The sequence below is a fragment of the Dipteris shenzhenensis genome, chromosome 9 (genome assembly GCF_047967505.1).
Source record: "Dipteris shenzhenensis isolate YYH24624 ecotype China chromosome 9, Dip_SZ_1.0, whole genome shotgun sequence".
NCBI classification, from domain to species: domain Eukaryota; kingdom Viridiplantae; phylum Streptophyta; class Polypodiopsida; order Gleicheniales; family Dipteridaceae; genus Dipteris; species Dipteris shenzhenensis.
The window spans coordinates 52,191,669-52,219,224 of record NC_141604.1 but is presented as its reverse complement, the minus strand read 5'-3'; the positions used below and the strand labels follow the sequence as shown (position 1 = coordinate 52,219,224).

The 27,556-nt window shown below is 40.7% G+C and overlaps 1 protein-coding gene and 1 pseudogene across 1 annotated transcript; both read right to left on the bottom strand.

Moving 5' to 3' along the window:
• Positions 1–3,724: 3,724 nt before the first annotated feature.
• On the bottom strand, positions 3,725–15,771 carry LOC147898816 (putative serine/threonine-protein kinase PBL7). Its single transcript, XM_087378897.1, has 5 exons — positions 15,203–15,771; positions 14,775–14,974; positions 14,495–14,684; positions 13,360–13,751; positions 3,725–4,854 (listed from the first exon to the last, which is right to left on the bottom strand). The coding sequence occupies exons 1-5, from the start codon at positions 15,309–15,311 to the stop codon at positions 4,207–4,209; spliced, it is 1,539 nt and encodes a 512-aa protein (XP_087235023.1). The 5' UTR covers positions 15,312–15,771; the 3' UTR covers positions 3,725–4,206.
• LOC147898817 (uncharacterized) lies at positions 9,054–9,840 on the bottom strand (annotated as a pseudogene).
• Positions 15,772–27,556: the final 11,785 nt, after the last annotated feature.

The window sequence follows — 27,556 nt, the reverse complement described above, 5'->3', positions numbered from 1 at the left end:
AAAGTGCTAACAAGTATGGCAAAAAAATGCTTAAAGAATGCTAACAAGTGAAAAAAAAGTGCTAAGAAGTGCTAAAAATGTTCTCAAAGGTTGGCATGATCCACTGAAATCATGTTCCCTGCCACCTCGATAGTGTTGACAAGTATAAAATAAGTGCTAACAAAGTGCTAAGAACTGTGAATAAAGTGCTAATAGAAGCGACACAAAGAGCTAAAAGTGCTACCAAGTATTGACAAGTGCTAAAAGAAGTGACACAAAGAGCTAAAAGTGTTGATAAGTGCTAAGAAGTGCTGACAAGTACTAAAAGAAGTACTGACAAGTGCTAAAAAGTGTTGAAAATTAATGCTAACAAGTGCTATTACATTGCTCAGAAAGTAACAAAAATTGTTAAACAATGCGGCAAAAGACTGTAGTGACAAAAAGTGCTAAAAAGTGACAAAAATAGCTAAAAGGAATACCCAACATTGCTTAACGGTGCTCTCAAAAGTATAAAGAAACATGAAGGGTGTTGAAAGTGTCAAAGGTGATAGCAATGGAAAATAAGTCACAAATGTGCTAAAAAAGTGCTCGAAAAGCGCTTAAAAACTCATATGATAATGCTCTGTATTTTAAATATTTCTAAAATCCAAGTGCCTACACTCAATGTATGACAATATGAATGTATACAATGTTTGAATACCTCTACTATGTGCTTCTATATCTATGTTGCTTTCACTTTTCCGTCATTGAAGTGCTCAAACCCAACATAGTATTGCAACCAACACATTGACTTGCAACTTGCATGGTGTTTATTAGTTCATTTCAGCCACCGCAATGGTCACTGTAAAGCATAACACTGAAAAGCTATGCATTCAAGAACACTCGCTTTGGTTAGCCTATGCAACTAGCACAGTGTGGAACTACCAAAAGTGCTCAGAAGGTGCTCATAATTGAAAGATGTTTAACATATACATTCTAAGACTAACTTGAGGTTCATCAAGTAGATGAATTGCATGTTGTACAAACACGTTGCTATTCATTTTGTGGCAAACATCTTTGTTATTCAAGGATACTCGGGTCCTTGATGGTTCAAAAGCGAACTACAAGATCCTTGACCTCTTTTGTGATGAGGCTTCTATGTAGCAGTCTGTGGCATGTGGATAGGGGGACAATAACCCTCCTCAATCCTAAGACGAGACTTTGCCGACTACAATTGTCTCTTGTACATTCCCAATACTGTTGAGGATATTGTAATTTTCACATCATGGGATTCAATGCCATCCAAAGTTCAGTAACATCATGAGGGCTAATCTCTTCAAGAAGAGCTCATCTACTGGTCTTAGCATGTTTACTTGTATTATTGTGGACGTTACACAACATTGCTACCTCAACTTTTTCCCTTGTATTCTACATATCTTTGAAATTATTATGGAGAATCAACTCTCGAAAAACTACATTTTGAGTGGTCTAACCCATTCTCTTTATCAATTGACCAAAACAACATGCCACTTCATTACAAATCCTGCATCTTTCATGCTTCTCAACGTCACCATCGTCTCAAACAATCGGAGCTTGTTGTTTTGCCTTAGATCTTCTCCTCTATTTCCTTTGTCTAAAAGTGATTATGTCAAATTTACTAAGGCAACAAGAGTTGCAAGCATATCACCATGGTGTCATGGTTGCTCCAACCTTACTTCAATTGCTCCACATGAATCGTCTAACATGTCCATGATGAGCTGAAGGAATTGATTAATCTCTTCTATTCCTTTTTATTAGTATTCAAGCTGCTTCTTATGTACAAAGCACTCTAATGGACCAAATCACAGTCCAATTGAAGAAAACTAAACACAGAGAAAGGTAGATTCTATGGAGCCCAACCATATATATATATAGAGAGAGAGTGAGAGAGAATGAATTTACTGACACAAACAATGTATATACCTCATTCAAACAATACTGTACTTTATAATGTTAGAACGTTATTGCTTCTTAAGAATATTACAATAAATTCAGTTTTCCGAATAACTCTTATAGAATGAGCGGGACATGACATGCTAAAACAGAACTCTTTTACTAAACCATAGCACTTTTCCTATATCCGAATGAATAGAGCACTCTTAGTAAAATAGAGCATGATTGTCATGTATGCAAAGCATGACCATCATAACTCCATTACAGCCAAATAAATATCTACCGGTGCTTACTTCTTAGAATGTTAGAATGCACTATCCGACAAAATGATCATAGCAATCTGTAAAGGCTTGTTTATTAACATGTTCTACCCATACACAAATGAAGAAGAGAAAGAGAGAACGAGAGAGAGAGAGAGAGAGAGAGAGTGCAAGCGCCTTAGGCCTCTTGAGCTGCTTGAGCACATGCAACATAAGCCACATTACAACCACCTGCAAAAATTTTAGAGATATCTACTTGTGTCTATGGTTGATACCGCCGCCACAACACCATTATGGGGATATAAAATTGCACCTTCTTCTATTGCACTGCTCTTTGTGTCATCAGTCAGCTCTGTAGCTTGTCATCAATGTCATGTATCTAGTGCGTGCTTGAATGCTTACTGCTTGCTCTAGCATTGAATCGCTCTCCGCTTTCAGCTTTGCTTGAGCCACTTGTTTCAACTCTCTATTTTCAATTGATGTAGCTTTGTTGAGCCCCGCATTAGCTACTATAGAGCATCATTACCTATGGTGGTTGTAAGTGCATTGCAGTCAGCCACGTATATTGACTGAGCGTTGCAGCACGCCAGCCCGTTCCACATCATTGTGAATTTTGAATGATGAAGCATATTTGGTTTTTAATGGATGATACAAATGCAGCATCATTATCAACTCTCTGGTCCTATCTATCTATTTATTTCTCGACAAAGAGACAACAGAGAGAGAGAGAGAGAGAGAGAGAGAGAGAGAGAGATTCTTTAGAGGAAGACACACTTAAAATCAAGATCAGAAAATAAGAACACTTGTAAGCAAAACCGATGTTATCATCAGGACATAAGCCTAAGTCATCCTCTGGATTCTGAAAGACTGGGCTCCAGTCCACCATCTTGAAAGGGTAAAACGTGCGCACAGCATAAATCTTCAGTCGCACCACTGCAATTGTTTAACATTTTCCTTTGAGGTCATCTTTGCATGCTATACATAATGCAATAATTTGTTTAGATGAGGCAAAAATTTTCAAAACCTCCATTGATTTGCACATAAAGGAACAAGCACTCCACAATAAAAGCATCCACAATTTGCTATGTATAAGACATCAGCTCAGTACTTACAAATAAAACAAGCAAAACAGTCCTTTCAAAGGGAGCAGGAAGAATGCCGGTTGGACAGGCTGAGTATCATTCACGACAACCGCAAAAGAATGGTGGAGACCACAAACATCATTTTCAGGAGACCACAGATTTGTTTGCAAAGCTAACCATTTTAACAAGGCAGCAAGCCCATTGCTACCAACGTTACAATGTATATCTAATGCTCCATCACACTACTGCAGATCAAGTATGGTAACTGGTTTGAGGATGAAAAATACCAAACAGCCATGAGCTTATAATGCCAAGGTTCTGTTAAAATCTCCCTCCTGTGATCCCTTCCAAAAATTAAAAAGCAAACAAATGATCTTTCAATGACGTATGTCCCACTTAAACTTTCCCCCCATAACCCCTTACATATTCAAGCTGCAAAAAAATCACTAAAAAGGGGGAGACTTCAAGCCTAAACAGAATTTTTCCTCTGCCTCTAAAAAGTCTGTCTATCAACTATAACTCATCGACATGCAAAATGAAAACACTACTCATGATATATCTTGAGAGCACAAGAATACTTAGAGATGCACATGAGAAGTGGGCATACTAAATCAGTTATCCACCTAACAGAATCTTTTTTATTTCCTGCATCCCACCACAGCCATACATTAGTCTCCCACCACTTGTACATCTGTTGACATATTCATTTGCCTTAGCTGCTTCTGTGTGCTTGCACCAGAGGTTATTTGAAGTACGATCTGTGCCCTCTTTCCACCAATGCAAATGCAGGATTCCCTAACCTATGTAATTGACTGTCTTTCTTGCATGGAGATCTGTCTGTGCCTGAGCAAGCCATATCCTCAGGATGCTGCAGGACACTTCAAATTACTGACAGCTAGAAAACTGTGACCCTCCAAGAGAGATCCTCCCAAGATTCCAGACTTAATACTAGCCTCTTGAGACTCAAAAACCAATCAGCCAGCCCCTGCATCAAAACTACCTTCGAAGTTTCCTCTTCTCTTCTCCCGCCAATTTTCCCCCCAGCTTCTTGCATCTGCAATAGCCCGCTCCCGGTCTTGAACTGATGCATGTGTCCTATGTCCTGCACGTGGAGTTCTACCACCACTTCCAGGACTACCCCTTAGCCCTTCAGCTCTCTCAAAATCCTCAATGTTAATTCTTCTTCCAGACCCTTCTTCTTGGCCTCTTCCTGAATCTGCAGCCCCATTGAGAGCTCTCGTAAGTGTGCCCTCCTTTGTGTGGGTGTCAGGAGAGCCCTGATTTTGGGGCGATCTCAGACCTCCCTGCCTTGTTCCCTTGTGCCCAGATTCGTCTAATCCACCACTCATCTTTCTTTCCTTCTCCTTTTTCTCTCTCCCTGGAGTTGGGGGAGCAAACCTGTTACTTTGAACAGGATGAACCCCAGGATCATACGTCTGAGATGCAAGATATGTCAACGCAGTCACAACATCCCCTATCAGAGGTCGATGTGCAGCTTGTTCTTGAAGGCACATGGCTGCGACTGCAAGAGCCTGATACAACCCACGCATGGGATAGCGACCTTGAATCATTGGATCTGCCATCTGAGGAAACTTTCTGCGGTCCTTGAACAGCGGACGGGCCTGAAATGTCAACAATATCAGTAATATTGTGTTCTGACTTTTTTAGATTATGCTTTCTTTCTCACAAAAGCCAGTATTAGATGGACAGGGCAACCCAAGCATGCAGACATCAAATCAAACTTTAGAGAATAATTTATTCTAAAGCTAACACTGAGCCATTTTTCAGATATTGATGTCGTCAAACCTCCTTGCAAGAGCAACTATAATAAGCAGAGCTATATGATTTAGAAAAAAAGGATAAGGTGTTCATCCTTTGAAGGTATTTATATTTCTTATGTGAATCCTTTCTAGTAGCAAAAGTTACATTGAGATGATGTTAATGCATTGCAAAGCCAAAGCAACTCAGTGTAAATAAATCAATAACCTCTTTCATCAAGAACAAATAAAGCCTTTAGGACATCTAGGAGATACCAATCAATATCAGAATTAAACTTCAGCACATAATATCACATTAAACTTCTGCTTTTCTCCTAATTTGGTGCTCTTCAACGTTTCTTGTGTTCAGGTAGAGTTGGGTGATGATAGCATTGCATGCTTTTTAGCGGTTACTTTGTTTTGCTCTACATCAGAAAAAGCTTTATATACTTGAGTACAGGCTAAACTTTTGGGCTGAATCAGCTGTATCCTCTAGAGGTAGCTATACTTCGCTTTTAGGCCAAGCACAAGGAAACTATGAATCTATCCAGGAATAAACGCACAGAATAACTAACATCAAGCCCAAATGACCTGTAACTTTTATTGGAGACAAGCATTTTCAGTGAAACACAATGAACTAGCTCTAACATGCAGAGTAATACTCCACCCATTGTATATTTTTTCATATTAAAAATAACTCAAGGCCAGTGAACCAATAACTTACAACTAACCCACCATCAATCCGCAAAAATGAGATGCTACAGAACCATAATGTGACTTGTCATTGAATCATGACTCAAATCTCATGACTCCACTAATGGTTGCACAAATCTCAGCACCAGAGTCACCAGAAACGGTAACATTTCTGCTATTTCAAACAAACTACACTTTTTATAAATATTTACATTCTTGATTTATTTAAATGTTTTTAGCATTTGAATGGCCATGACAATCTTCTAAAATGTGCACAATATGCATCATCAGAAACATGGCATGATTGCGCACATTGGATAGTGGTACCGCTGGTACCGCATTTCTTCTAAAGTCCGCAACTGTATCACCCACATGGTAGTATGGAATGCCATGGTACTAGCTGAAGCCTGTAATGTCTACTCCACTCCTAGAGCCTCAAGGGGCTACTGTTAAAGTTCTGGGAATCTCCTGTCTCTACTATAGGGAGTGAGGGCACCCGAGATAGGTATAGGATTCTCCTTGTAAAATATACACCAGTTGGGAGCTGAGCCAGGGCATCAAAGGCTGAGTTGGAAGGCAGGTTAGGGCCCGGTAAGAGGGTGTATTTAGGGCCCAGTTAAGGGCTAAGTAGAGCTGGCTATTTCCAGCTGGCTTGCGGCCAGTCAGGCCAGCCAAACACCCTGACCACGGTGGGGCAAACCGACCTGATCAGGGTCAGACCAGGTCAGGTCAGCCAACCCAGACCTGGTGGGATTAAGTCGGCCAGGTCAGCAGCAGCCCACCGCCCTATATAATGGGCCATTTGTGCCCTTGCCTTTCTACTTTTAGTGGTGCAGTTCAGCCACTGTTTGACAGTTCACGGGCGCAGTTCGTCCTTGTATTTGGAGTATTCCAGGGTGCAGCTTTATATCTTGGATGTGATCTTCCACTCGTGTTTTTTCTCAGCAGTGAAGAGCAGAGTTTTTTCCAGCAATTGTTCCTTGCAGACCACTGCAGTTTGCTTTGCATAAATTTTTCTCTCTAAACACCATTCTCTCTCTCTAGACATTTTTCTGCATTTATCTCTCCCCACACTATCTCCCGCTGCATACTTTGACAGCTACATCTTAAAGGTTGGATTACAGAACGATTTGCAAATAACTGCATAGAAATCTGAAAAAGTAAGTACAATGATCAAACACCACTTCACCAAACTAAATAATGCAGGATAAATCTACAAACAAGACAATAAGCCCAGAAACAACATAAAATACAAAATGAAACATAATTATGAGCTGAAGTGACTTGAGAAAGTGAATGGTGGAAACAGTGCACACTAACAAATTCTTGTCAACGTTAGGTTAAACTGAAAGAGAGTCAAGCAGCGAGATTCCAAACTGGTACACTATCAAGTGAGAATATAACAAGGACTTGGATTGTATAGGAAGATTCTAGAAAATCAAATCTTGGTCGACTGCCCTACATTCCCATATCATTGTAACTCTACCCTTACAGCCACCACTCAATCATATAGCTGAAGCACTTCCCATGGACCTATGAAGCACCCCAAATCCAAGAGATTGGCAACACAAGGCTGGTCCTAATGCTGTGCCCAAGCTGTGGCCTCCAAAAAGCAAAGGTGTCCAAGAGGCTGTGATCCTGGACAAAATGCCCACAAGACTCCTCTAAAGGGCCTTAGCAGCCCCGTCCTCCTAAGGGATCACGCGCCCTCCAACGTCCACAATTGTGTGATGGCCTCTTTGATCTCACACTTATAATAGAGACCATACAGAATCCTTATCCCTGGCTGATGGAGATTGCAAGAATGCCCACCCATGCACCTCTCTTAATAACAACATTCGCCACATAAAGCTGCTCTAGTCTCAATAGCAACTCATCACTATGACGAAGTCTAAAGGAGAAGTAGAGGCTCCCCTAGGTCTTAGTACAATTAAGCTCCTTACATGGACTCCCCCCCCGCCCCCCCCCCTCCACATACACATATATGCTTCTCTCATATAGGTTCGCAGTTTTTGTAACAAGAGTTTCACTATTTCGTCTGTGGCATTCAATAATAGCACGCTTCATGAAGCAGCCCACATCATGTTGGGGATGGTGCATAAGTGCACCATCCCCCCCTTCCACGCTCAACAAACACACTTTTTTTTTTTTTTTTTGTGAAACCAGTAACTATAAAATTAACATGAAATCGATGTACATGACATTAGACTCCAAAGGAGAGCCTAATGAAAGAACTCAAAAACAATGAGAAAACACTTCAAGACTAGTAGCATCCAAGTCCCTCGCAGCATAACTATCATATAAAGATTGCTTGAGGGACATTCTGAAGAAACTATATGCCTGAGGAAACTGTTGTCCCATCCTAAAATGCAATCTCTGTGTCCAAATAGTCCATAGTACCCAAAAGCGAGCCCAGTGAAAGAAAAGGAGGAATGGAGACATCTGAGGTGAGAAGCATCCAAACATCCAGAAGAGTTTCCCGAATCTGATAGAGGGAAACCGGAGCCGTAGCAAATGAGAGACATGAGTGATTAATATTCGAGAGTGCGAGCAAGACCATAACAAATGGGGAACTGTCTCATGGTGATGAGAGCAATGAGAGCAGGAAGAGGAAGCAATACGACGTGCTTCCAATTTCACCCCAATGGAAAAGACTCCCACTATACATCTCCGAAGGAAAAGCCTCTGTTTCAATGGCAATTTAGCTTTCCAGACCACATCGGGATAGGGGGATGGCAATCGGCACATAAGCACACTGTTGTATGTAGATGTCATACAATGTTCGATACACAAAAAAAAATGATTCTATGCATGTTGGGACTATTTCCCTTTATGAAAGAGTTAGTAAAGACGTACGGTACATAGTTCTCACGAGTTTCAAAAATGGTGAAATGAAGCACGGCGGCAAACGGTGTTTTTCGACCTCCGAAAGAAACGGTGGAAACGGAGTTTCTGTTTAAAAGGTTAATAAAGTATGTAACATATATACATATATACAATATATATATATATATATATATATATGTCATACAGATATCATTATTCATTAATGTAAATATTACAAAGATAGTACATACATCTTCAAATTTCACAATAACTTATAACTTCAGAGAATTCAAAGTTCGGCAAAGCCACACACGCTACATCAATTACCATAGATGATAGATAAAGTAGTCTAGGGCATAGGCTGAAGCAAGTCAATACAAAACATGATCCATGATCCATGATCCATATCCATGTCCCATGACACAATCCTAAAAATAAGTACTATAGTCTATGATGTAGCCAATACAAAACATGATCCATCTCAGATCCAAAAAACTGACAAAATCATAGAGGTAAGTGCAGTAGCATCATGCATGCTCCAAGAATCACTCCTCAGCATCATTGGCATCCATGAAATCATATGTCTCCTCTAACTCCTAAGTATCACCCTCAGATGAAGATATGAGAGGATCCTGCTCCTCTAGCCCGGCTGAAGTGGAAGCGATGGGTCCCTCCCTCGATCTCTGCCTCTGAACGCAAGATGGAAGAGCGAGTCATGTGGGTCCACACTGTCAACTCCTCATAAAGTAAGGAGTGCATATCACGCTCATCATGTGGGATCTCTGGGATGCACTTCGCCTTCTCAACGTCAATCTTATCCACATTCACCTGAGAAGGCTCCGGATCCTTGGCATTCCTATCAAGGAGCTGGAGGTTGCAATGACAAAATACAATCTACTCTAGCTAAGAGATACTCAGCCTATTTCTGTTCTTTGTATGGAAGAGTCCCCAATGCTCCAATTCCTCTCACATGGATCGGAACTGCAATCTTGAGAGAGCACTCGAATGGCGATGCATTTCTACACACGTAATTAGAATTTAGAAATTAGAATTAAGTAGAATGTAAGTAACCCACATTGTATGGGTAGTGAATTACCAGTGACTTCTCCCACCATGAGATAGGCTGTAGCTGAGTCTCTCGAAGCTTTGCAGTCTCTCAACCAAAGCTCCCCGTATGGTTGCGGAAGGCCAAGAGATCATCCTCGATACGGCATGTACACATCACCATGGGTCACAGCCCTGATGGTTGTCATTAAGCCATCATCTAGCTCCTCGTTCTTGTATTGCTCCTCATTTCACCATAGAGGATGCAATACATGTGCTAGTGCATGAATTGATTTGTGAAACCAATCCCATCGCTGATTCCACACAGCCTTGGTCTGCTCAATCGTTTAGAGAACAAACCGTGGACAACAAACAAAAGTCAAGAGTCAAGGCAAATGTAAAGCGTCAGGACTCAAGACTCGAGTGAATCAAAAATTTGCATATAAGGAAAAACATAAGGAGACTTACTGCTCTCCTCTCAAGTATTATGCTTGTTGAGAGACTCTCCAATCTTGTCCATGTACTCATATAGAAGGCCACTCCATGTCTGTAATGTGCGACACTGTGTAGATCGGATTGGGAGTTTTGATCAAACCCTCAACATCTACCCACCACTCCTCTCTCATGACAGCACGCATAAAAGCTCTTGCCTTAGAGCTCTCTCTCTCATCCCACTGCAGCCACTCAATTATATACACAGTGCATACCAACTCCCTCTAAACTCGCACGAGTCTCTCAAACACAATAAACTGCAAATCTGGTCGTTGCAGGCTGCAGTAGCTCAAGACTACTATAGGCCCGAAATCTGCTCAAAACTTTTGGCCTCTTCTACACAAATTTGACCATGGTCGTGCAATGCGAAAGATGGAATCAACCAACTGTATTTCACCTATGTTCTCGATCAATAAGTCGAGGAAATGTAATGTGCAAGGGGTCCACACAATGGCTGGAAACTCATCCTATAGCATAGAGCCCATAGACCTGCAATTGCTCCCATTGTCTGTCACTACCTGCACAACATTCTCAAACCCTATTTGCATGATAGCCTCCCATATATAACCCCAAATAAATGCACCAGTAACTGTGAGACCTCGGAGGGAGGCATCAATGGCTTTCAAAAACATAGTGCCTTTGCAGCAAGACACTAAAACATTGTACACATTTCACTTGCGTATATCTGACCGTCTGTCACACAGTATAGTGCAGCCATACCTCTTCCATGTTACCTTCAAGGGCTCTAGCTGCACTTCTATGCATGCTCTTTTCCGCTTGAGGTCCTGTACTTGCAGAGCCTCATATGAGCGCTCTCCCACTCTCACCCAATGCGGCTGATGGCTCTCATGGTCTTCCTCCATTGGTTTGTCTTGGCCACAAGAAAAGGAATGGCACACTCTATGAACAATCAAGTGAGCTCCCTAGTTGACTCTACCATTGCCTGCTTTTGAAAGCTAGCTTGGATGTTTAGGGCTCCACTTGTCCCTTTTTTTTTTCTCTATAGGTCTTATTAATCCTATTTCTAAATAACTCTTCGACTTGTCTTTTTTTTTTTTTGGTTCTATAGGGCTTTATATAGTGGAGTGATACCTAGTAAGATTTCTATCCTATGTGCTTCAGACCTTGAATAAGATAATCCAAGTAGTACGTTTCCTAGAAGGCAATCAAAAAACTTAGAAGTGTGAGTAGATTTAGTAACAAGATTTATAATTGTGCCCATATTCAGTAAAATCAAAAGAGCACTCTCTATTACTAATTGCTCTCTTAGCTTGAGTATGATTCAATAAAGGACTAACCTCTCTTTTCATTTGACTATTTTAGCATAATTCTTTGTCATCAATCCACATCCGATGAGAGACATAATTTATCTTTGGATTCTACTAAGGTCATAACATCCAAAATAATATTTACTCCTTGCAAGAGTGCCACTAGGAAATATCGCCTATCCTTGTGGGGTTTAACTGAAATCTCTAAGTCCTTGACTTAGTATAGTTGTACTTTGTCTTTGTGAATGCAACCTTATACCTAGATGAATCCAGTAGCATTCCCAAACTCATCCTCTAAAAACACAACATAGTGGAGTTTCAATCTCACGAGAGTCACTCATAAGGTTGAAAACCATAAACTCCACCACGCATAGCAGGGACTAGCTACTATGACATCCCCACTGACGTCATCAGCGCCACTATGACATCCCCACTGATGTCATCAGCCCCCAACAGTGGGTGTAGACCATAGTATAAAAGTATGCTCTCACACATACAAATCCACACACCCACACATACTTGAGCATCCATTTATACAAAGTCTTCGTACTGAGTTTCTGTCAGCACTCTGTGAATGCAACCTTACTTTGTAATGTGGAGGAACTTCCAAGTTCAATTCTAATGATATTTTTAAAATGGAAATCATGAATGGTCCCGTTATCATGTAAAATAATTCTTTTCCATTAATAAAACCTTTTATTTTCAAAGCGCATCACAGATGTACTTACCTCCTCCATCGAAAAGATCAAGTCTCGTGTTAACCCTTGCTTGGCTAAGTTGTCCTTGATCAAGTGAACCTTCGCAGTTGGAGTCTTTTTCCTCTATAGACACTTTGTCGCTGTATGTCCCTCCTCTTACACCTAAACATTTGATTACCATTTTCTCATAATTCCTTTTGTAAAAGGTATGGTCTCCAATAGGGTCTTCATCTCTCATAGGTGACACACCAACATCATGGACACGTAATATACTAGAGTCATAAACATTAGGCAATAGCAGATTCATACTGCCTTTAGGGTCCTCACCGCTGACTTGCACATACCTACTATATAGATGTATTGATCTCTGTCAAGTCTGTTTTTGGTCTCATAGGCCATACTTGGCCTCAAAGGATGTCATAAGCATCATCACCACATCACCCCCTGCCCCATTCCTTTTTCATGTGGCCCTCTTTGGCCCTAGCCCCATACTCCCCTGTTTCTTGCTCACTATCTAGTGCTTCTACTATGGCAAACTGGGCCACTACAAATGTGAAGGTACATAGAAATCTCTTATTCAACAAGATATGGGGCACGGCACTTTGATGAGGAGAAAAATCACAGCGCAGCAACACACAAGGCTACTGCAGGGATTCAAATTCTTTTATTAAAAGCAACTCAAGATAGCCATTGAAAGCTTTTGGTAAGAGGGATTTGAAATATGTTCAGAAGGTTCATGGAAGCATGTTAAGTAGGAGCATGCTTAGTGCATTGATGTCGACCTTCTCATCAACTACTGCCAACTTGTTAGAAATGAATCCATGCAGAGGGTATCCTGCACAGCGCAGCGAAAGACTGATCCCCCAGGAATTACAAGCCGAAGTGTTTCACTACAGAATCAAAACTTATTTACTTGTGTGTACTTCACAACCATAAGTGTTTGTGCAAGCCAATATATAGACAGAGATCCAAGAGAGAGATAGCACCAACAAAAGTATATTTCCGGCCACAAATGGATACAATGTATAAGAGGTTTGTGGGTGTAGTAGACTGTAGGCACAGAAAACCGGCTCTCAAAACAAAACAAAACATTTCACTATCTTTGTAAAGCTCTTTTTGGACCCAAAGGTCATATCAGCCTCTCGTGGACATTAAAACAATCATCATCATCATCATCATCTCTCTCTCTCTCTCTCTCTCTCTCTCTCTCTCTCTCACACACACACACACACACACACACACACACTCGCACGCATGCGTGCATGCGCGCACGCATACACACGCATGCACACACAAAGATACCCACGCAGACCTGCAGTCCACAGGAGAAGACTGGAAGATATTCATACCCAAGCAACGAGGTTGTGCTCTCCAGTGGCCCTAGTATTATCAATGGCTTTCCTTCCTGTGATTAATTCAAGCAGGACAACACCAAAACTGTACACATCTGATTTCAAAGTAAGCTGGCCAGTCATTGCATACTCTGGAGCACAATAGCCATAGGTCCCCATGACTCGTGTAGAAACATGAGTCTTATCTCCAACAGGTCCAAGCTTAGCCAGTCCAAAATCTGATAGCTTCGGGTGAAACTCTATGTCAAGTAAAATGTTTGAAGATTTCAAATCCCGGTAAATAACAGGTGGATTTGCCTTGTCATGCAAGTACTCCAATCCTCTTGCTGCGCCTGCTGCAATCTTCATTCTGGTGTTCCATTCTAAAGGTTCTTTATCGGGCGGAAGATCTGCAAAGAAGGTTGCAAGCACATTGTTAAATGTCACAAACCTTGGATATTTCTTTACAAGACCACCATATACAATGTACACAGATTACTGTTAACTTATGTGGACCTCTACCGTGCTGCTTGATCTTTCCCAAGGTTACATCTGAAAAAGAATGCAGATGGCTTTTTGAAAAATTCAAGAGTGTCATACCTCAGCTTAGGTCTAATTCCCGCGCGAGATGAAAACGATCTGGAAAAGATAGTCTGAGCTAGTGAACTTTCACAAATTCAAACGTAGGTGTGGTTTTGCATCATAAACAGTTTCTTTCCATGTCTATTTCAGCCTCTGAATCTTGGTTATCAGTCTAAGAAACATGAAACTCCACGGACGTATTGCACTAAATGGTGAAAGCCATGATGGAATCAACAGGAGCCAATTGTGCTAACAGGTTAGCCAAAACAAAAAATCGCAGGAGTCCTAATAGAGGAAATATCTAAGTGAAGTAAAAGCAAAATGGGCAATCCACAACTGTAAAGATAAAAGGCGCAGTTGAAGCTATTGCAAAAGACTGCCCGCATGAAACAGCAAATGAGATCTTGCCACCTTACAAAGTTAAAATTACAAATAAACTACAATGTGATTTTCGCAGTTGCCCAAACGGGATCACCAAAGATGTACAAGGAAGATTACATTAAGCATATTTCATTAAGTAAAAGAAGAGACTGACTTTGTGCTTTAAAAGCTACACAAGCAGTTGAACTACCATGTAGATGATCCTCCAGAGATCCTAGAGGCATGTACTCGTAGACTAAAAGCCGCTGGTCTCCATCGGCGCAGTAGCCAATCAGACTGACAAGATTTGGGTGATGAAGTAGGCTGAGCATCAACACCTCCACTAAAAACTCCCTATTTCCTTGCACACCGTTCCGATCAAGCTGCTTGACGGCCACGATCTGCCAAATCAAACAAAGATGCTTGACGTAAAGATCTAGCTGATTGTTGTAGGTCTCCCCAGTGAAAATATCCTCAGGAGTGAGGTATACCTGGCCCGTGCTGTCTAGACGTCCTTTGTAAACTCTACCAAAGCCGCCTTCGCCTATTAAACACTCTGCCCTGAAATTCTTGGTAACTGCAGCTAACTCTTTAAACGTGAACGTCTGGGCAGCTATATGCTGCGTGCTGCCATCCTTTGGCGCCTCCTTCTCCTTCTTGTTGTCCACTGAAGATTTTGACTTGATTTTTCCTGTGGCATATGTAAGCGCAACACCGATAGGATGGATCAACTAAACGGGTCGGAACATTTTGGGAAAAAAAACAAAAAGAGATACTCATCACTAATTTTCTGGGAGTCGTTGAACATCCAATTTTCCAAAAGAGGCGTGTTTTCTTATCATCAGCTCTCGCTATGTAGAACATGAAAAATCCAAACCCCATAGCTGCAGCAGATCGAGCATGAGTGTTCCAAACTCACCTGAAGATGATTTGTTGAGCTGAGATGACGAAGAATGTGTGGATTCCTTGGTGCTATCGGCCTGTCTCATAGATTTTTCATGCGTCTCCTTTGAAGTGAAACAGCCCATGACGCTACTAGCCTCCCAAGCTCAAACTCCGGTTTCGGCTGAGCATGTAGCTGCCTTCTTCTCTTGGACCACCCCTCTCCGCAATCTTGTGTTTAAACTTGTGGCAGAAGTGTGGTATTTTGCTGGAGGAGTCAACCCCCTTGCCTATAACCTTTGAGGTATCTCCTCAATTTTCTCCGTTCTCTCCCCCCTTCTCTATTCCCTGCCTCCCTGGTGCAGCTTACAAGGAGATGCGACCATAAGAAGAGAGAGATTCGCTGGTTTTGGAGCTCTGGCAAGCAATGACGGATCTAAGAAACCGAGTGCGCTGCGGCACTGAGGAGGCATATCGGGAAGGCTGCGTCAACCAAAAGCTAAATTCGAGGGGAAGAGGAAGAAGAGTGGGGAGAGCCTGGCGATGGCAGAGATGGGCCTGCTGCACACACAAAAACGCCCAGATAGAAAGAGAGAGAAATTGGACTTCTCCTAGAGAGAGAACACTCAACTGTCCCTTCACTCAACCCAAGTACCTCACCCTCCACTGGTTTTTCGCTTGAGTTAGCTCATCCGCTTTGGCCTTACCCTATCTCGGAATCTCAACCCTCACCGTTGGTTGCCTGCTTGGGTGAGTTAGTTAATCAGCTTTGGCCCCTCTCTCACGGGTCACCCTTGAAGGTCGGGATCTACGTTTCGTGGAGCAAATACACAACCCTTATGGTTGGTTGGTTGCTTGGGTGAGTCTGTTAATCGGCATTGGCCCCTATGTGACGGGTCACATGTCGGGATCTGTTTGGTGGAGCAAATACACAACCCTAGCTAATTATTCTGGTTGAGATCCTACCTTAGACAAATGATGTTAAGGAGCCAAGCATCAAGGCTCCCAATTGCTTGAAACTACCTCCCACCAACGGTCATAACACCTACCACTCCCTCTAGCCATCCCTTCTCTAGTAGTATGCCTCCCCAACATCTCACAATTCAAGGCGCCACCATTTATGGCCAATCAAAACGACCTACAAGTACCTGCAAAAAACAAAACAATGTTTAGACACACGTCACGCATTGCCTCGACCCTCCTCCATCTACTCTTGAATGGCCCAAGGTCCTTCCGCTAGAGGTCAGAGTCACTTGCTCTCCTAATAGTTTGACTTGTTGCCACCAACTAAATTCCACAAAATGCCTACAAAATCTGATGTGTGACATACGGAAAAGTCTCCTAGTTGCCGTCGAGGCTCCTAGCTATAGCAATTGCACCTCCGTAGAGACTTTGTTTGTTCACAAGTTACACACATAACATGAAGTGAGTCCATGTCGGTTTGTACAAGCTTTGCGTGAAAGCACTTAGTAATGGCCTTAGCACTTGTGTAAAGGGTAAATGTCAAAATTGCTTTGCAATGTCCCCTTCATTATTTATACTCAAGGGCTCCAAGAGATGGTTGAACCCTATGGTAGGACCTATTGTGGATTGTCCATCTTGTTTTTTATTAATTTAGTATGCAAAAATATCAGGATAGACTCAAGCTTTTTGATGCGAGTGTACATTCAAGCGCTGGTTATGACATGACTAAACGCAATCTTAGTTTATAATAGTGCTATTGTTTGCCTAACAACACAAGGTCGTGTTCCTTGACACGAGATCATTTCAACCCAACACATTTTGTAAGAAAGGGTGGATAATGCACGTAGCATTGTCATTCTTTCTTCATCCATGGGTTAATCCAATCTTGTTTAGCAAAGATGTAGTTCTGAGTCTACGGTCTAAGGTCATTGGGTCCCTTGAGTGCCTACCTCGTGTAGGGCAAGCATGTGGATAACAAACAAGGTTGGCATTATCCCACATCTCTTTACAATGACCTCATGCCTTCATGAAGTTTCTACATGCAATGCAAGTAAAAGGGGATATAATCACATCCAAAGCAACCTTATGTTGACTTCCCACCTTACTTTTGCCCCTCCAAAAGAGTTTGGGATTTTGGCAATGCTTTCAACAGTTGTGGTGAGATTGTCAATCAATTAACATGATTTTAGGGGGTTGCTTAGGGGAAATGATAATGTAGTCCAATTTTTTTAAATCTACTTTACTTTTTATTTACCCCCCCCCCCCCCCCCACCACCACCATCACACTCACGCATACAAGGAAAGGGTGACCATTGGGCTAACAAGTCCCTTAGAGGAACCAATCACCTACGATCATCCAAATAGGCTTCAGCTTTAACCATAAGTAAATGACATGCATTAAAACCAAATAATATGCATTAAATGGTCATTTGATTTTACTTTTTATTTATCCCCCACCCACACCCACACTCACACATACAAGAAATAGTGATCATTGGGCTAACATGTCCCTTATGGGAACCAATCATCTACACCCAAAGAGGCATAAGCTTCAACCATAACTAAATGACATGCATTAAAACCCAATGACATGTACTTTTTATTTGTTCCCCACCCCACACTAACACACATACAAGGAAATGGTGATCATTGGGCTGACATGTCCCTTAGGGACCAGTCATCTATGATCACCCAAATACACTTCACCTTCAACCATAACTAAATGACATGTGTTAAAACCAAATGATCACTTCGTGCATGTCATTTAGTTATGGTAGCAGATGTCAAGCATAAATTTTGATGTGCACTTGTCAAGCATCTAGTTACTTTCTCCTATAGTGATTCTTCCACCATGCTATGCCTAGTCAAGTAGTTACTTTCTTCTATAATGATTCTTCCACCATGCTATGCCTAGTCAAGTAGTTACTTTCTTCTATAGTGATTCTTTCACCATGATATGGCTAGTCAAGCATTCTTTATTTCTTTCTTTCCACCTAGCTTATTTAGTTGCATCTACCAAATTGTATTTTTCCCTAGGTAATATTTTTTTTGAATATTTTGTAGGGTGGGAAGGTGTTTTTTGGGGCAATTTTTTATGTTACTTGACACTTTTTTATGTTACTTCGATGTATGTAGTAGGTTTTATATGATCTCGTGTTTTGCAATGCACAATCTTTTCTTGTGCCTAATGTCTATTGTCCCTTGAGTGCACCATGAATTACAAGCTTTTCCTTTCAGTAGAAGAAGACACTTAGCGACACCTTTGTCCCAATCATATTTGAAAATGCAAGGTAAATAATGAGGCTTAGACCTACACCACATGAGAGTTTGCCACTTGATCAAGACACAATGTGCTTTTTCTTCTTCTTTTTTGGTTACACTTAACCAATGCTTTGGACTATTCAAAGTTCTCATATGCACGAAGTGCTCCCGATCCAAAGCATAAGCAATTTAGGATTGGCTCATCTCTTGATGTGACACAATTCCTATATTGTTTTCCAATTTGAAAGAAGAGCTTACGTGAAAAGCACTTTTATGAATTTACTTCATCTCAAGCAACGTCTAGGTGAGATTTTAATATGGAATTATTAGGTGTTCTTGTCAAAGTACTCATTGAGTATCTATCAAGTATACATTATTTATGGCATCTCTATTTAATTTTCTAGTGAGTACCTTAGGAAGATTATGTTTGCTAGCTTTCCCACTTGTATCTCCATTCCATTTCATAATAGTTTACTCTTATGTTATACTTCTTCATCCAAATTTTCCTATTTAACATGGGAATGGCTCAGTGTGTAAGAGTGCTTCATAGGTTTCTCACCACAAGAATGCATTTAAAGGAAAGGAACTCAAAATGCATTCTTGCTTAACTATGCATTAATCTTACTTTGACGAAATCAAATATTATTGACTATAATTTGGCAATAAAATTTTCGGCCCACCAAATATGACTCTCCCCCTCCCTCTCATTTAAAAAGACATGAGATGATAGACTTCACGCCGATTGTTCCCCTTCAAACTAGTAAGTGGCAAAAGTTTCATGCACACTACAAAGGTGTCACATCTTGTCTGAAGAATAAAGGTGACTTGTTATAAAATGTGAAAGCACCCCATATCAACAACAAGTGATGAAGACTTTTAGCATACACCTTTCCACTTGTCATATTGAACTTCATGGTTGCTAACTAAGGAGCCGACCAATATAAGTAATGAGGGGGGAAAACACACCAAAATATACCCTCCCTCACCCCGTCCCCCTTCTCTCTCTCTCTCTCTCTCTCTCTCTCTCACACACACACACACACACACACACACACACACACGTGTGCACACACTTATGCATGCATGTACGCATGTACATGCACATGTACACCCATGCGCATGCACAAAAAACAATGTCATAGGCTCATCATCAACAAGTGAAGAATACAAACTAGGAATTATAGCTTAACCCATTATTTTATTTGTGTTAAAATTGTCCTTTCCAAAATTCCACCCATGAATAATTTTTCCTTTTATCTATGTTCATATTTTCCCACTTCCCAATTTTTGCCTCCCAATTGGTCAAATTCATGGAAATTATCTTTTATATATTTGAAGATACCCTAGACATATTCTACTCCTAGTTTTTAAGTTCCAATAGACTCATAGATCATATTTATTCATCTCCTTTGACTTTTTATTTTGAATGAATTAAAATTATAAAAAGACAATGGACAATGTAATGTTTAGGTATCCTAAGAAATCTAAAAGTTAAGTTTGAATTTTTGTTCATCAAACTACAAATATGCATCAATTATGCTCTAATTGTCTAGTGGAGACTAGCTTAAAATTGTGTGCCATGCCATTTGCATTTGTGTGCGACCATGTACTAACTAGCATATGGCATACTTGCTCATGGCACCCATTGCACTTGTGTGTAGTCATGTGGCACACAACTATGCATCAATCTTTGATTTAGAAGCTAGCTAATATCATGTGTCATTTTCCACCTATTATGCTTATGCACATCCATGTGGCACCCTTGCATGTGCACCATTAGGCACACTTGTACCTCATCACATGATTACATGCACACATGGTTCCCATGGTGCCTCTCCCAAACACCCTTAAATGCCCCCTATCCCCTTGAATCAACCCCATGTGTCACGTGCCACCTAATGGTCAACCATACATGTGTGCATCATTGCATGGAGCCTTGTATTCCCCCCTCCTACAAATCACTCTGCAAGCCCCCCCCCCGGTCCTTTTATCATCCTCCTATCTCTTTAGTCTTTTCTCTCCTCCTTGTGCTATCAAGCATCCCTCGTAGTTCATTTTAATCACATCATTGTGTACCTATCTTGATTCTCCCTAGATCCCTAACACACACTCAACCTTGACAAACACTCCAAGCTAAGATCCATAACCATTGATTGACTACATTGTAAATGGCCACTTTGGTTACATAATTTGGGATCCAAGCCATCGTAACTAAGGAGAAGACACACATAAACACACATACTTCAATGCAATGGACTTGTTATAGATTACCTCATTAAAGTAACACATGATCAAAGTGATGGATCCACAACATTTTCCCCCCTCTTGAGTCAAGGAGGTTTTCCACATCCTCAATGTGATGGATCCACACCATTTCCCCCCCCTCTTGAGTCAAGGAGGTTTTCCACATCCTCGATCACTGTGGATAGATGGAATTTCACCTTTCTTGCCCACCATGTACAATTCTTGAGGGCCCACCTTGTGTCTATTAATTTTTGTGTCTACTTTTGCATCCTCTAAAAGAGTTTGCTCATAATGATGAATAGATTATATTTGGCCATTCTTGCCCACCATGCACAATTCATGAGGGCCCCTCCATATGTCTCTAAAGACCTTCATGTGTAGCATTGCACCCTCTAGAAGGGTTTGTCCATAATGAAGCATGAGATCTACGGATAGAGTAGGGGAGATGGGTGGTAGGTCATCTAAAAGCAAAGTAAAGTAGTGAGGCTTCAAGTAACCTTCACATTGAGCATCTCTTCCTGTCTCCTTTGATTATTCCTTGGGCAAGTGCCAAAAACATCATAATGCACATGATGTTTATGGTGTTTATCTTACCAAGTCCATAGGAAGTATAGGCTAATATCCATAGCATACTTCAAGGTGGCTCTTCTTTATAGGGTGAATGTGGCATCCTACTGTATGTAGGGCAAGTAAATTCATCCCATGTTTCAAATATATGCTTACAATAGATCCTTATCATATGGATCAAGACTCTACTGACCATTTTAATTTTCCCACTTATTTGTGGGTGGATGCCAAGATATGGAATGTTGTAGTTGAGTGTCCATATCTTGCCATACTATTGTCCAAAATAAAGAGAGGACCTTGATGCTTTGTTTAGGCTTACCCATCCATTTTTTAAAGAAATGAGTAGTATCTTGGCTATAATACATGTTGAAGGTAGGCCCTAGGTAGGCATGGAAATTATCATTTTCTATCGCCACATAGATACAATCAAGTTTCCTTTTAGATGTAGGTATTCTAAGCAAGAATTCCATGGAGATGGAATCCCAAGGCCTTGAGTGAATTGAAAGAGGATGATTGAAATGTTGATCAATTTTGTGATTCTTGTTTAGGGTTTACTTAGCAGGACCATGACCCTTAATGTATCTCTCCATGTTTAATGAATTGGAGAGGAGAGAGAGAGAGAGAGAGAGAGAGAGAGAGAGAGAGAATTCCCTTCTCATGCCATCATATAGGCTTTAAATGACATGATTAGCAGGATAAGGGGTCTAATAGATTACTAAGAAACTAGTGCATAACAAGATCAATAATGATTAGCAAGAGAAAGGATCTACTAAATGCTGATAACTCAATAAATAAAGGCACAAATAAATGAATAACTAATGAATAAAAAGGGATTAATATATATTCAATTCTATATTTTAACTTTCTCCTTAATGCTAATATAGTCCAAAATCACCAGACATATGTATATGAAATGCACATATATTAAAATTTATTAGCCATTTTTTATTATGGATCTATATATGGAAATCTCCATACAAGGAATTGTGTTTATGGACGTCAACACATGAGAATCCATGTTAACCCAACCTAAGACTAGAGCTATAGGCATAAAATATATGGACCACATAGAATTAAAGGTCATTGACCTTTCAAGTAGAGATCGAAAAAACTATAACGGGTCAAAGAGCTATTATTGATAGCTAGTAGTACTTGAATGGGCCTTATTGAGAGTGACTAATGATGATTCGTCACTTTGATATGCTATAAAAAAGCTACATATTGATTAATGAATTTATATGTACTAATATAGGCAAGTAAGTCCACACACATTTCTAACTATAACTTGATAAACTAAACCCACTAATCAACATATGCCTAATAATTCTATGACCCTCTTAAGTTCCTATTCTAGGACTACTCATAACTGACAAAAATTTTAAAAAGAATTTTAGGAGTGATGTATTGTACATTTAATGTCTACACAACTACTTTTGTTCTTCTTTTTCTTCATACTCTAGATTGCCACTTTGATATTGATAGGTGTTACATTTGGTAAGAATGTTGGTAGGTGCTCTTCTTTATTATTCGCTTCATCTAAAGGCTTTTTAGGTATTTTCATGTGTGTTGGAGATTGAACTAGCTCCATTTATGTTAGCTTTGTCCTTGGAATTTTTCTTTTCCAATTTGCTTCTATCATTGCACAATCTTTTTCAATTAGGTTTAAATTGCTCTTGAATCTCTTCATCTAATCATTTTGCAAAGCACTTAATTGAGTGTTGTTTTGTTAATGCAAAATCTCTTTCGCTTATAATGTTTTGTAGCTTCTTAAAATAATTATTCAGTGTATCCCTATCCTTTCAAACTACTCAGCATATAATTTTTCTTTCTTTGTGTCTTCATCATCATGGCTACAAGAACAAGTTGATTTTATTCTCTAATTTAGACTCATGATTGTTCTACCATGTGGTGTGAACTATTTACAAACTAATCATCATTGTTCTACCATACGGTGTGAACTATTTCACAAACTAATGTCATAGCATGGGCCACAAATTATGAATTTCCACATCCAAGTTGAGGTACCAATTATTTTCTTCCCCTATTAGAGTTTGTGGGAACAAGCTCAAATAATCTTCATCCTACATTAACGTACCTACTAACTATCTTCGCTCCAATAAAGAAATACATTCTTTGGGGTCACTGCTACATGATAACATTGACATATATGCACATGGATCATGTTCATTATGAATTTCTCAAGAGATTGTTTCCAACTATTGCATTTGAGCACTAGTACATGTAGATGTATTGGGGATAAACCTCAAAAGTAGGATTCCATGCACGTTCCATTGTGAGCTCTTATACACTGTGATCTAGTTGGATCTTTGTTTAAACTTGGAACTATAAATGAACTATGAGAGTTGTGGTCAAATATTACTTGACTTTTATTCCCTCAATCCAATTGTAATAACTAAGGTAATAATTCTTAGATGAGCTAAAGATGACATTTTTTAATGGTGCAAAGCACAACTGCTTGAACATTCTCATAATCATCTCAAATTTCTTCTAGTGTTAGTTTAGGTAGCTAGGTTAATTCTATTACTGCTAGTCATCTTATTGTATTAGCATTTACTAGCCTCTCCTAGGCCTAGGGTCTATGGGGTTAGGATCAAGTGGGGCCCACTAGCTGGGTGTTAGAAATTTTAAAATAGGTTAGTTGGGGACTAATTGGTTTTAGTTTTAGTCTAAAAAAAGGTGGGATGGTCATAGGGGAGTGGACAAGTATTTAGGTCTAGGACAATTAGATTGGGTTGATAGGCTAGATGATGGTCACTAAATTGAAAGATTGGCCACTAACTGATTGGAATAATGTTTGGCTAGAGGATTGGGGTATAATGTTGAGGTCCTAGATGGATTTGCCTTTGAAAAATTTAATTCGTGTGATATGTTTTAATGTCCTAATGTTTGGGCAGGGTGGTTGGGCTTGTATTTCTAATGGTGTGTTGGAATGCCTATGATTGAGGTCCTAAGAATTCTAGGTTATCAAGATCAACTAAGGGTGTTTGGACAATTAAGTGGAAGGTTTATTACTGGAGTTATGGTGTCCTAGGTGCATATATTGTGAGAGATATGTGTGATGCATCCAAACTTCACTGCCTAGATGATTAGCTCTGTTCCAAAAAATTTTGGTATAATTCTTTATCATTTTGTACACTTGTGGAGCACTTGAGTAGTACTTTTCAAGTCTAATCAAAAGTCTTATTCTAAGTGTTTCATTTGAAGGGTTGAAGAGACTAGTGAAGACTGCACTCAATTCTAATTAGTTTGAATAAGTTACGATGAGCTATGCACAAAATAGGGGCATAAATTGGAGCTTTGATTAGGCGAGCAAGTGATGTCCATAATGATAGATAATGGAATGGGAAAATCTCAAAATCTTGAGTTCTGATGAGAAGCTTCAATAGAATGGAAAATTTTAAAATCTTAGGTCCCCAAATAGCTAAGATATGGCCTTGGAAGTTTAAGTTGATGTTCATCAAAATTGGGCATAGGGGTGGTTCTTTAGATGTTTAAGGATAGGTGTAAATGGTCCTTAGTCATAGGATGCCTAAACTTAACTATTTTCTAACCAGTTAGGGTCTAGATAGAAATAACCAAGGTTGTTTCAATCAAGTTAATTTAGATTATCCTAACCTAGGTTGAAGGGTTGGCTTAACTATGAGTACCTTTCAGTAAGTTTTGTTTGGGAGTGCAACATAATAAAGTCGGGGTGCTTGTTTGGTAGGGGGGACGAGAGAAAATGGTGGGGGGTGAGACAACAATAAGTGGCAAGGAACAAAATGTGAGGGGGGATCGTGGCAGCATTGAGGGGGAGGGAAGGAATTGCGAAAGCTACAGGGATGAGTGACACAGTGAGGGGAATGGATGAAAATGAAAGGGTGAGTGAATTATAAAGAGGGGAGTAAGGGAAATGCACAATAAGAGGGAGGTGGAAGGAAATGGGGCTGAGAGAGGCACAATGGGATGGAAGTAAATATGTGGGGGGAGGTGGAGGACATATGGGAGAGGGGGGAGGGGAGCAACAAGAGCAGGAAGAACATACGAGAAAGGGGGAAGGGAGAGACAAGGGGGAGATGGAGATACATGAGAGGGCAGTAGGGGACAGAGGGGGTCTAAGTATCATTGAGAGAGGGAGAGGTCAGAATTAGAAGAGGGGGGTTTTGAAAAAAGAGTCGAGGGGGTGTGGTCGAGACAAACAAAGAGGAGGGGAGAAATTAGGATGGGAAGGTTGTTGCTAACATGGAATTGCAAGGGGGTTAATGACATGTGGATTGACGTAGAGAGAGAGGGAATGTAGTCAGAATTGAGTAGTGATGTAGAAGAAAAGAGGCAGGGCTAAGCATTGTGTGGAAAGAAATGGGACAACAAAGAGATAAGTGGAGGGAAAGGGGGCAGTGAGGAATTGAGCAACAAGGGGGGTTGAGTGGAGGGAAAGGTGGCAAAGAGGAATTGAGCAACAAGGGGGGTTGAGTATAGTTTCAGCAAAGGGGGAGCACACAAAGGACACAAGTGAGGGGAGGAGATTGATACAAAAGAGGAGAGGGGGAGAAAGATATGAGAGATTGGAGGCAAAGTGAATTAGTAGGAGAAATTGCATGAAAGGGGAGGGTGAGTGAATAGCAGGGAGGGGAACGGGGAAGTTATGAGACGAGATGATGTGGGTCAAGGGACAAGGAGTGAATAACAGAGCGGGGGAGGGAAAGATATGAGAGAGAGAAGGGGGAGTGAATAATAGATCTAAGGAGGGAAAGTGAGTGAAAGGAGACAAGGAGAGAGAAGAAAAGGCACAAAAAAGAGAGGGGAGGAGAGAAAGAAATTGGAACAAAGAGAGAATAAAGGGGAGAGAGATGGGAGGAGAAAGAAAGGGGGATGGAGGGGGGGGAGATAGAAGAAAGGAGAAGGGAAGAAAGAAGTTGGAGGAGAGAAGGAAGGGAGAGGAAAGAGAGAAGAAAGGGGGAGAGAAGAAAGAAGATGGAAGGAGAAAATAAAGGGGAAGGAAGAAAGAAGAGGGAATGAGAAAAGAAAGGGGGAGGGAAGAGAATAAAGGGGGAGGGAAGAAAGAAGAAAAGGGGGGACAAAGTGCTTGGAGCAAATCGCCTCATTGTTGCATGCATGAACATCTTCTCTTCCCTACAAGGAAGGTTGAACAATGCACTCTAGAACCACAATCTATGATAGACTACTAGTAACTTGTTGTGTGTCTTCCAACTTACATGCTCAAAGACTTGATTCCATAAAAGTGGCTTGAAAAAAGATTACAAAAGAAGGAACAAGATTGTAGTACACTGCTCCTATGATGTTGCATAAAGGGGTAAGGTGGACCACAACTAGAGTTGTATGAGAGGGAGAAGGGGTTTGACATGTTGCGAGTTTATTTTTTGCTAGCTTCGTGAGTTTTTCAGTAAGATGCAACCACAAAGAACATAGCTAGTGGCTGGCTATCTTTAATATGCTATTGTAGAACAAATATGTACCCTTAATGCAATCATCTCTACCAAATTGCAAGAAATCCATTTCAAATGAATAGCCAAGAGTAGAACATTTCTCTCGAGCAATCTAGTTATTGGCATCTTGATGACCATAACACAAAAATGTATCCATATATAATTCAATTTTTTATGAGAGAAATCAAAAGCCCAAAGAGTGGTGCCCTAAACCCTATATGTAGGTAACTGTAAGAAAAGAATACAACTTCTGTGCTCAACAGATAACAGGATCTCGTACGCAAGAGAGAAAACAAGATAGTATGGAGAATAAAAAATTTGATTACTGTAGAACTGATACAATAGATGGCGCTGCCTCCCAACCGTGTGCTCCTATGAAAGAAGCTTCGATGGCATGCCAGAAACAGTAGAAGACGGAGGCTGGATGCTAAGGAATCAGGGTTGCTGTAGCCAGTGATGAAATGGGCTTCACAGGCTTGCTCTTATATAGCCACCAGTCGTAGTCGGTTAGGCTCAATTGGGTGGCCGACCCAGTTCACCCAAAACGGTCGACTGGGGGTCGGTAGGCCACTGACCATACGATAGAACCGGTGCACAAAATAGAGCAACTAACCTATTGTACCCGTTTGGCCCACAGCCATCCGGGATCATCTGAGGCTCCAAACAGGCCCCGCAACCCGAGAGTAGACTGCCCCGAGAAATGCTCCGTTTACCCTCAGTGTGGTTAGTCAAGGGATGCCTTCCTGCACTTGCATGGAGCCTAGTTGGCGGTGTGCCAACTCTATCTGAAGCTGTCCAGCCATCAGGCCACACATGGCCCCCATCTAGTGTCAAACCAGGACCTACTAGATAACTGAGCTACTCAAATGCCTTCTCCTCATATGGGGGGCTTAGAAGTAGAGTTAGCT

Coding starts and splice junctions, on each gene's coding strand:
- LOC147898816 (XM_087378897.1), bottom strand. CDS start 15,311: ATGGGCTGTTTCACTTCAAAGGAGACGCATGAAAAATCTATGAGACAG. Junction 13,752..14,494: donor TCTGGAGGATCATCTACATG/GTAGTTCAACTG, acceptor CCTTCTTTGCAG/ATCTTCCGCCCGATAAAGAA. Junction 4,855..13,359: donor AGCACAACCTCGTTGCTTGG/GTATGAATATCT, acceptor TTGACATTTCAG/GCCCGTCCGCTGTTCAAGGA.